At 35.2% G+C, this 11,477-nt stretch overlaps 1 protein-coding gene across 1 annotated transcript; it reads left to right on the top strand.

Annotated features, from left to right (window-relative positions):
• Positions 1-1,985: 1,985 nt before the first annotated feature.
• LOC128529615 (4F2 cell-surface antigen heavy chain-like) lies at positions 1,986-8,534 on the top strand. The gene is made up of 9 exons (XM_053503100.1): positions 1,986-2,114; positions 2,454-2,649; positions 3,097-3,281; positions 3,853-4,026; positions 4,227-4,315; positions 4,433-4,569; positions 5,900-6,173; positions 6,252-6,314; positions 7,894-8,534. Exons 2-9 carry the CDS (start codon positions 2,471-2,473, stop codon positions 8,239-8,241), a joined length of 1,449 nt encoding a protein of 482 aa, XP_053359075.1. The 5' UTR covers positions 1,986-2,114; positions 2,454-2,470; the 3' UTR covers positions 8,242-8,534.
• Positions 8,535-11,477: the final 2,943 nt, after the last annotated feature.

The raw sequence follows: 11,477 nt of genomic DNA, 5'->3' as shown, positions 1-11,477 counted from the left end.
GCGCTGTGAGAAAAAAATTAATTTGGTTTTGCAATCTTCAACATTCACTGGGGAAGGAGAACTGAAAATGGGTGCATAAAGTAATGAATAGTAAAGCCTTGGTCCTGTGATTACCATATGAGGGGAATGCTAAGGCAAGGGTAAGTGCTAAAGGAGGATTATGCACTACTGTGCTGAAAACACTGAGGTGACTCCGGCATATGGAACCCCTAATTACGTGTATTATAAAAATAAAGGCGCGGAAGAGACAAAACATTTTTGTTGGTTCTTTTTTCAAGAAACAGAGTTATGGCTGTAATTTGTCTCTTTTACAGTTTAGAAACATCAGGCCTAGTAAGATATTACAGCTGTACTTTGCCTCTTTTACAGTTTAAGAGGACATTGGCTAACCATGCACAGATCTTTATTAACATGCATCATGACAAATGTTCTTTATTGTAAAACTACTCCACTTTGAACTTTGTCACAATCTCAACCAAGTCATATTTTATGACTTGGTTGAGATTGTATGATTGCATAATTGCTGTTGATGCCATGACTAGATAAATTTACAGTCTAGCTTTACTCAACTGCACTGTTGATTCATTCAAGTACTACAATGAGTCACCACGGATCAGGGTTCATTGTTAAACAGAAATAAATCATTCCTAATGAAGCACAGGCACTACTGCACTACTAATAAAAAGTAATGCACAAATGCTTCTTGGAGTTGTCAGTTTAGTTTGGAAGTAATTGGAAGTAATGTTTTGTATGTTTAAAAAGGAGAAGTCATGCTATAAATAAGGTAGTTAATCCATGTGTAAAAATGATGTCTTATGCTCTCTGAACCACATTTTCACAATTTGAGCCTGATGAATCCTGACATTGTCATCTTGGAATATTACTGTGCCATCAGGAAATAAAAGATGAATTGATAGGAAAACCTGGTTATTCAGTATATTCAGGTGGTCAGCTGACCTATTTTTTTAAAAACGTAACATTGCTGTACCATGTGCTGACCAACAGAAGCAACCCAAGATCATACCACTGCCTCCACAGGCTTGTACGGTGGGCACTGGGTATGATGCATCACCTAATCTGCCTCTCTTCTTACCTAGATGCACCCATCACTCAGGAATAGGGTAAATCTGGACTCATCTGACCTTTTCCCAATGCACCACACTACCATTCTTTATTCTCCCTAGCTAATAAAGTTTTTTTTTAATCACTGATAAGTGTTTTTTTCTTAAAGATACACAGCTGTTCAGTCCCAATCTCTCGAGTTCTTTTCACATTGTGTGTATAAGTAAGCTTTGACTTACACTATTAAACATAGCTGTTTGATTTTACTAAATGCTCATTCAGAATGTTTTTCCGAAAATGTTTCTTCCTTGAAGATGATGGTTCATCACCATCCTTCCTGGTTTTAATAATAGTATTTTTAGTTCTTAAACCAACATTGTGGTTTCATATGTTTCAGCAACATCCTTAGTTGCTTTTTTTGTTTGATGCAGGCCAATAGTTTGACCCTTCTAAAACAGAGCAACATCTTTGACACAACCACAGGATATGTCTTCTGACATGATTGAAACATATTAATCACGTCAGTAATTATTCAATTTGCTTAGTTATATCCAAGGTTTTTTTTTTTGCCTATATACGTATATACAGTTTTAAAAAAGCTGAAAGTGTCTAATATTTAAATGATTTGGTTTAAATACTTCAATGATCTACATCTGATTATTCGATTCTGCATGAACTGCACAGGAGTAAAGCTCTTAGAGGAGCGATTAACCTTTGATCTGGTGTGGCAAAGCTTAAGACAGTGGGTTAGCTGCCAACCTGTGCACTATGACCATGGATGTGACAAAGGGGCTAATGAAGAAGACAGCCTTATCATTTCATGACAGCACTGCCTGGTCATATCTGCACGTGCAACACTGGCAGCTTCTCATGGGCCCTGTTCTGACAATCATATCCAGCCAATAGTAACAGGGGGGTGGAGTGGAAAGCCGGGGCTGGTCTATAGAACCTTATAAAAGCTAAAGTCACTCCCACAGCGCCTTCTGGTGTAAGTGACAGGATTTGGACCCACTGAGGCCCTGTTGGAAGAGACCTATTTACTGCCTTAATCGGTAATGTAATGTTTAAACAATGCTATATTTTTAGATTTTTATAGTTTTGATAGCTTGATATATCCTAGTTTTTATATATATATATATATATATATATATATATATATATATATATATATATATATATATATATATATATATATATTTCCCTTTTTTATCGATAAAATGTACATTTATTAAAGCACAAATTTAATATCCTTTATGCCACAGAAGTTGGACCACTGTATATAAGACTGTATTAGATTGTCAGATTTATTTATTTTTTAACAGAAAAATCTGTTTAGTTAAGGAACTTGCAGTGGTTTATTGTCATAATTTATATCTTCTATTCTCAAAAAGAATTCACTTGAGACACCATGAGTAAAGAGGCTGATATGAAGGAGGTGGAGCTGAATGAGCCGGAGCAGGAGAAGCAGTCAATGAACATAGACACAGAGAAGAATGGCTGTGTGAAACTGAAGGTGCCGGAGGAAAAAGAGGTCAAATTTACCGGTCTCACTAAAGAAGAGCTGATGAGGGTAGCAGGCACAACAGGGTATGCACTCCTAAAAAGAGAAGCCTGTTCCAGAACAACACAAAATTTTTAAAGCTTTAAATGGCATCTGTGTGCTGTGTGAGATTATTGTACGTATCTGCACAGAAGATTGTGTGCCGTAGATATGCATAACAATTATAAAGACTTTAGATGGATAGTAGTTTGGCTACTTGGCTGGATTTATCAGCACAGCAACTAGTCATCATAACAAATAAGGGCTAAAATAGCTTCCGCCTATTAATAAAAAAATACAATCCGTCACTCTAGAAGAAGTACAGTATATGTAGATTGTGAGCCAAGTCAGCTATAATTACTCTAAGAATTAAAATGAAAAAAGAATGTTAGAGAGGACAATATTGCAATGTATGTTCTAAAATGGGAAATATAATGAAAATAATGCTCATGATTCATTCCCTGTTTCTAATCTGCTTTTCATTTTGGTCTCAGCTGGGTGAGGACTCGCTGGCTCTTGTTGGTTCTTTTCTGGCTTGGCTGGATTGGAATGCTGGCTGGGGCAGTGGTGATCATTGTTCAGGCTCCACGGTGTAAACCTATTCCTGAAATGCACTGGTGGGATGAGGGTCTGCTCTACAAGATAGCTGATGTGAAAGGCTACTCTGACAACATTAAAGGTATTGAAATTATGCGCTATCATTCTGGGTTAAATTCATGTTTTATTTCAGGGTATTAGGAATGCATTTTTCAAAAGGTTTAAAAAAAAATCATCAATATAACTTTGGCCTAATAACTCATTATTTAAGATGGGTGCCACTATGCAATTTATATTGACTTTCTTGTTTGTTTGTTTTTTCAAATTACTGTTGGTTTGGTAAGCTGGTGTTTGGCCTCAGTAAAAGCTATTATCGTGTCTTGTGACTCTCATGCTGGAAATCACATGCTAAAATTGAGCAATGGTTCACAATCTGCTTTCCTTGTCAAAATTAATGCCTGTTCAGGGATTTTTGTGTTCTTTTTTGCTTTATTGGAACTCTGTTAGCTAATTGTAATTGACATGTACTGTGTAGAGTCACAACCACAAACTCAGATGCAAATAAATTACATTCTATTTTTTATTCACCAAACATTTTACTAATTTTAAACACAGTCATAATAACTGTGGTTAATGGGTAAAGATTTGAACATTGGTATGATGTCTTGTACTGATTTATCTCTTGTTTTTTCTCTGTCTCCCCCTCTCTTTAGGATTAGAAAGCAAACTGGATAGCCTTAACCAGCTGAAGGTGAAAGGTTTAATCCTGGGCCCAATACACAATGTCCAAGCAGACCAGCTGAGTACTCTGCAATTGGATGACATTGATCCCACCGTGGGTGAACAGAAAGACCTGGAGAGCTTGCTAGAAAGAGCCCACAAGAAAAGTGAGGTTCCATACATACTCATACTAGTATGGTTCTAATTTTGTCATAAGTCAGTCGATATGTTGCCAGGGATCCTCTGTCTTATGGACCACTTTCCAAAAAACACATGAATTCATGTGTCCACATTCTAGAAGAAACTCATGATTGTGTTACTTTACGCAGCGTTGTCATATATTTACTTGTTTCTACGTATCTCTCAGGTATGTCTATAGTGCTGGATCTGACACCCAACTATAAGGGGGTTAACGCTTGGTTCAGCAATCCTAATGCTGTCACTGAAACACTTAAGGTAAGTGTTAGTCAAATATATAAACATGTTAGCCAAAGTTTAAATTAATTTATTTTTATTTTTTGCTTTAGAAAATTTTACTTCATAGACAAATCTTTTTTCTTTGCACTCTACCAGCTTGCATGTGAATACTGGCTAAAGAAAGGAGTGGACGGCTTTTTCCTATCCGATATGAGCCAGATTGTAAATGCTCCTAACTGGCAGTCTGTGATTGATGTTGTTCATTCCAACGCCACCGATGAGACTAAAAAGAGGTAAATTGAGCTGTAGAGACACCTTGTGGTTATCCTGAAATATTTTTTCAAAAAAGTTTTTTTTAAGCAGTATTGCTACTGTAGTTCCCCCTGCTTGTATCTTGTTGTATAGCATATTCAGGGTTATGAATAAAGATGTACATTATAAATAAAATTATAGGCCTACTAAGTAAGATAAGTAAAAGAACACACCAAGTTGTTTTTTGTAATTTTTGTCCTTCAGTTTGTCTGTTTGTTTGTGCACAACTACAAACTTGTATGTTTCATGTAAAAACTACTGAATGATTTTTAATGGAGTTTTTACAGTGTATTTGGCCAAGCTTGAGGTAACATTCAGGTTTTGTTTTATCACAACTGGCCCACGGGAAAATAAAATATGCTACTTAGAAATTTATACGGAAAGCACCATATAAAAAAAAATCAACCTTTAAAAATAATTCGTTAAACTCAAAATTAAACAGATGGCACTGTACATCTTCCTATATGTGCTTATGTGTGTGCAATTGAAATCTACTTAATAAACACAATCTCACATAACACACTTCACGGTTACATTCCAAAATTGACAGATTGCATTGTACATTTTTAAAAACATGCTCATGAGAAAGCGCGAAAATGCGCAGTCACATCCAGTATACAAGCTTGTTATTTAAAAGTTATTTTAATCTAGTTATTCACAGCCATCAGTTATAAAATACTCAGATTTACAATGTTGGAATAAAAAAATCCATGACAAACTGGTTAGAGGAAACAGATTATGCAGTTTTATAATATCTCGAAACATTTAAAAAATGTTACATTAAAATATCTCGAATGGGACCAGCATTGCATGCAGTGGCTGGGTAGTATGGGGTGTGGCAATCCACCGACCCGGATCCTTAGATCTAAAAAAAAAAAAAGTAACCTAGAGACATAGCCGTCTGAGCCACCACTTACAGGTATTACATTTAATGTATTCTGGTGAAAATTGTTCCCCTTAAAGGTAGTTTGAGGACAAATTGTCATTTTTATCCAATTCTCCATATAGAAATTCTTACCTGGTGATGTTTCCTCAGCCATCCTATTATCCGTGCTAAATGTGGCATAATTACACACAGATGGGGGTGGGGGGTGGGTGGTGGAGAGGGCATTAGAGTTAAATTTGGTTAAATGATAAATTTTCGTAAAAAAAAATTAGGCATTTGGCAGAATGAGCCATCTAGTAATGCGCTCAAATTTCTAGATTAATCACACGCATTAACGTGTTAATATTGACAGCCCTAAATAAAACCTAAAGTCGAGCCCTAAAAGAGAAAGTCTATACCTTGCTAATGCTATTGTTCTTTTTTAGAGCTCTGATAGGTGAAGACACCACACTGTCTGTAGACAATGTACATCCTCTTGTGAAGCCCTCTGGAGTTGATCTGTTGCTGTACACGTTGCCAGATGCTCCGGCTGGGGTGCAGCTGGCCATAAACAAACTCTATTCCAGCAACTCTAGCTTTGCCTTTAGTCTAAGTAAACACACTTCAAATTTGCCCGCACGCCTCTACCATATGCTGCTCTTCACCCTGCCTGGCACCCCAGTGTTCAATGGAGGGGATGAGGTGGGATTGCGAGACTGGGTGAGTACAGATGTATGAGCAGAAAGAAACAAGGACTTTGCTTGACTGGCCTTAATACTTTCAAATATTTCTTTTCAGGAATCCCTTAGTGGAATTTGGGACTTGGAAAACTCAGCTGAAGAAAACAATGAAACAGCAAAGGTGACAACAAACACACTGTTGCAGAAGCTCACAAAAATAGCCTTATTGTACCTAAGCGAAGGTCTACATTTCCTTTGCAGTACTGATCTCACCATGCAATATGCAAATAAGAACTCGTAAAAAAACAAACAAAAAAAAAAACATATGTGGTCTGTGACTAGAGTGAGCAATCACAGATGTTACAGATAAGGCTTTTGTGGGTGTCTTAATGATTTGTGGCATTGTCATAAAAAAAAATCATATTTCTAATAATACAGGCCGTCATTAGCAGGTTCATCAGATTTAGTATTTCCAAGGCACGTTTGTTGAAATGTAATTGCAATATATTATTAATGCAGTTTGGCAGTAAAATAAATTGACCAACATATAATTAGAAATACAAGGGGTGTTCAAATTTAACTGGGACTTGTAATGAACTGTCTGGCGAATGAAGGCATAAAACCAATTGACATTAACTGTACAGAAGACTTCAAGCACAGTGTGGTAAAGAGACTCTTAGTCTCAATAAAACTTTTTAATTTTGCAGACATTTTAAGGCCATATGTCTGTAAATGGCTATCCCTGTTGAGGTGGCTCAAAGCTTACTGCAGTCGTTCCCATGAAGATTCAGCAAATGGAACGTTCTCAGAACAAGCATGACCTCATACTGCTCACCACACCACTTACAAGAACTTGGCTGGGAGTTATTGCCACACCCCTCATCCAGTTCTGACCTCACTCCAAGACATTTCCACATGTATGGGCCATTAAAGAAGTTCCTTGGAGGCCAGTGTTTCAGACATGACGCAGGCAGTCTAATCATGGCTCCAATGTATTGAGAAAAAATTACAACTTAATGGTATCCAGGCATCAGTGCAACGCTAGGATAAGGACATTAGTGTAGCAGGAAGTTAAACATTTAAATAAAAGTAGTTTTTACTCTCACATCTGTGTTGTATCATTTTGCACATTCAAAAGTCCCAGTTTGACTTGAACATCCCTATTATAGTTACGGCAAAATTAGATGCCTGTGTATTTGTTGTATACAGTTATGTGTAATATTTAGGGCCTTTTCATTCTATGTTTTTTTTGTGTGTAAAAACATAATCATCTGATCGTAGCAGGTATTATTGTTCTTTAGAGTTTTTAAGTTTGAGGTCAAAGGTAATGTAAGGGGGGTTAAGTAAGTGAGTACTTAGCATTGCCCACATGTTTTTATTTTTGGCTTTATTTTTGATAAATATATAATGCCACGTTGAAAAAAGTTTCATGTTTTTGTTCGTCTGAGATTGTATTTACATATTACAAAGACCTACAGTACTATAATCAGATAATTCTTTATGATGTTTTTACACAAAATCACATGGAATTAAAAGAGGGGGCATGACTGTTTACACATAACTGTATAATTGAATTTTTTTAAATGTGTTTCGCATATCTATATGAAATACAGTATATATATATTCATATATATATATATATATATATATATATGAATACTATTCTTATGAATCTATTCTTATACTATTCTTATGAATCTGATGTGGTTTATTCACCTCCATTCTCTCTCTCTCCCACTTTCTCTCTCTCTCTCTCACAGACTGTAAGAGCAGAACGCAGTGCAGTGCGAAGCTTCTTTAAAACTCTCAGTGACTTACGCGCTAAAGAAAGAGCTCTGCTGCATGGTGAATATACATCTCTATACAACTCCACATCCTCATTTGCATTCCTCCGTCTGTGGGATCAGAGTGAACGCTTCATTACAGCCTTAAACTGGGGCGATTCTCCTGCCACAATGAAGTTGACCAACAGCGATCTTCCTGCCGAGGCCCGGGTCCGTCTCAGTACAGACACAGAGAAGCTAGCCGTGGACCACATGGTGCCTTTGGATAACCTGCAGCTAGGGGCCAAACAAGCAGTTTTGTTGTCCTACCCTTATGCAGGATAGAAATGTTATAATAAAAAAACACACACACAACAATAATAGAAGGCCCCTTTTCAGAATAGAAAGCTAGTGTTAAACAAACTATTTCTTCTCATTGCCATGCTTCTTTTAGTTTTAGAATATTAAAGAAAGCAGTGTTGAGTTTAGAAATTAGTTTCCTAAAAATAAGTTTTGTGTTCTAATATTTAAGTAGTATTTTTACAGCTTAATAGGACACTCTAGCTTTGTGTGTGTGTGTGTGTGTGTGTGTGTGTGAGGGCCACCATGTACAAAATAAATGCAAAAAGAAAAAAATGCATAGGATGCATCTGGTGTCATGTTACTGCTCTCTCTCTCTCTTATTCAAGGTGTGTTACAGTATACATATTTTTGATTTCTGTCACTGTGACTTTATATAAAGCACAGACAATGTGTGTGTCGTTTGGCCATGTGCCACCTGCCGTTATTTCACAGGGCAGGAAAAGGAAGAGTCTAAGTATGTACAGGTGTTTCTAAGTATGTCATATACACCACTATTCAGCACTATATAAAACTCATGTACTTCCTCTTTACTGAAGCTATAGATAAAAAAGCAGGGTTTTTTTCCATACAACAATGTTTTGATAATTAATTGTCTTGGTTGGTTTAGTAATTTGTCAAAAATAGTATGATGCACTCACTTTGGTTGTGATAACAGATTTGCATTTAGATCCTTGATTTATAGTTAATTAGTTATTGTTATACCTTTTAATGCATTGCTTATCATCATAGACAATGATCAAGGTCATGGCAATTTTTTTTTCTTTTTACAGTATATCAATGCTACACAACCACAGTACAATACAGCGTCAGACACTCTGAAGGTGTACATATCTACCCACTTTCCATTTTCCCCTTTCTAATTTCTATTCTTTTAAAGCCACATTTTCACACACATACAATTAACACACACATAATTAACATACAATTATAATTAATTTAAAGCAGCTCTCTGTGAATTTACAGGTATGTACTATACATATTTTCTCTTACTGATATAAAAAGAAACGGCAGTGGTTTGCATTTCTCAAAAAAAGAAAAAAAAAAGGAAAACAAAAAAATATATATACGGTAAAATAAACTGCAATAAAATTCAGTAAAATTCAGGATTTTAATTAAACTTTTAAAAACACTGCATGTGAATATTTTTGATAGAATTTGTAAATACAAATGGATTTCTAAACAATAACATTTTGTATTTGTAAAATAATTTATATAAAATATAATCACGGAACAAATAAACCAAATGCTCATAATCAACTGTGTTCATTTTTAATAGTTATTAACTATGTTAATGTTAGCTATTAACTGTATAATATACTAATGGACATTGACATATACAGATCTTTGTCAGCTCTTGGAAAAACTGGTAAGTTAATTAAAATGTCTGGAATTAAGTAAATAAAAAAAAACAAATATGATTGTGCAAAAAGCAATAATACTTTGCATCAATCATTTTTGTGTTTAATAACACTGTTAAATCTTTTCAGTCAATTGATGGATAAAGTTCAGGTGCTGACAAATGTCTTAGTAAGAAAATAATTACTTAATTATTTAAGATTATTTTAGTAAGGTATTTATTTTGTAATGGAAAACAGACTGAAAATATACTGTACTTAAGACATTTGTTAACAAGTGATATTCATTTGCTTCTTTTTTCTACCTTTCTGTCTAGTGTCAGGTCTGGTTACAAACCTGTAGATTAGAAGGTAGAATGGTAGAACATGACAGAAAAATATAATCACAAATGATATTTTATATATATATATATATATATATATATATATATATATATATATATATATATATATATATATATTTATTTATTTATTTATTTATTTATTTTATTGGTGGTGAGTCTATTGAACTGAGTAAAACCGAACTCATTCAGAGAGGACAAATAATTCTGTTTGCTGTTGTGTATATACGGCATTAACCTTGTGAGGTCATGGATTGTGTGTGCATGGAAATTTATGAGATGTTTAGTGTTTGTTTCTTAAAACGTACTTTATTTTATAAATGATTCAGCTTTAAAAGTGATTCCCTGAGCAACTTAAGATTCAAATTTATGTTAGATCCCTTTAAACTTGCATTTTACATTTATAATAATACTAATATAGTTTAAGGGGAAAAGAATTGAGAACTGAATTTGAAAATATTAATGTAAACCCATGGACAAATATGTAATAGTGAGACCGTAGTTCCATACGCATATACAGTTTTTAGAAAAACTTCATAAGACATACTTTTATAATGTTACTGTACAGAAGCCACAATACATTGTGTGTGTGTGTGTGTGTGTGTGTGTGTGTGTGTGTGTGTGTGTGTGTGTGTGTGTGTGTGTGTGTGTGTGCGTGTGCCTGTGTTCGTGTTTTCAGCTCCAGCTGTCAGTGGGACATGGTGATATTTGAAGTTATACGATAGTATGTGGCAGATTTCTGGTAAAGCACGACACTGCTGTCTTGTTATGACAATGTGTGGTCGCGGAGCTGTGGGTATAACATGTTAAGGTGTGTATATATATATGTGTGTGTATAAGTGTTTTTTTCAGTGGGGATGGGTGTTTCAGTTTGAGTCAGGTGAGCTTTTGACGGCAGTGAATAGGGTTTTTTTGTGTGGGTTCGAGAAAAGGTCTTTTATAGAGAGACTAATCTAACAGTCAGATCTTTTTTTTTCCCTTGAGATTAAAGCTTTTACACTGCAGATGAGTTTGCAATAGATGAAAATCAAATACTTCATAACAAGGATTCATTCAAACTGCTTTTTGGAGCAATCAAAATTTCTACATCTATTTAATATATATTTTATATTATGACTTCTGTTTAATAGCTCTTTTAGTTTTGGATTGAACATGCAACTTAGCTCTCTCGTTGTCTCTGTAGATCTGTCTGCCTATTTGTCTTCCTCCCTTTCACCAGATGCTAATGAGAGAGAACGCCCCCTCTTGCCCTGACAATGTGAAACTGCACTTGGAGCGATGCACAGTCATGCCCCGACTCTCAGTCTTACTGGGTCAGCCCACTGACATTCACAACACTCCAACTAACTTCTTGCTATCTTCACCTTTAATCTTTACCATTATGACCTATACAGAAACAGTATGCATTTAATTGCCTTATAAGATAGAAAAAAACTTCCATTTTTTTAGCTATTGTTGTAAGCATCTGTCATCAAACCCTTAATTTTTGCCATCAGTTTTAATAGTTCATGAAGCTACATTA

Source organism: Clarias gariepinus, chromosome 1, assembly GCF_024256425.1.
Source record: "Clarias gariepinus isolate MV-2021 ecotype Netherlands chromosome 1, CGAR_prim_01v2, whole genome shotgun sequence".
NCBI classification, from domain to species: Eukaryota; Metazoa; Chordata; class Actinopteri; order Siluriformes; family Clariidae; genus Clarias; species Clarias gariepinus.
The sequence above is the reverse complement of the archived record's forward strand: the minus strand, read 5'-3'. Positions and strand labels throughout refer to the sequence as shown.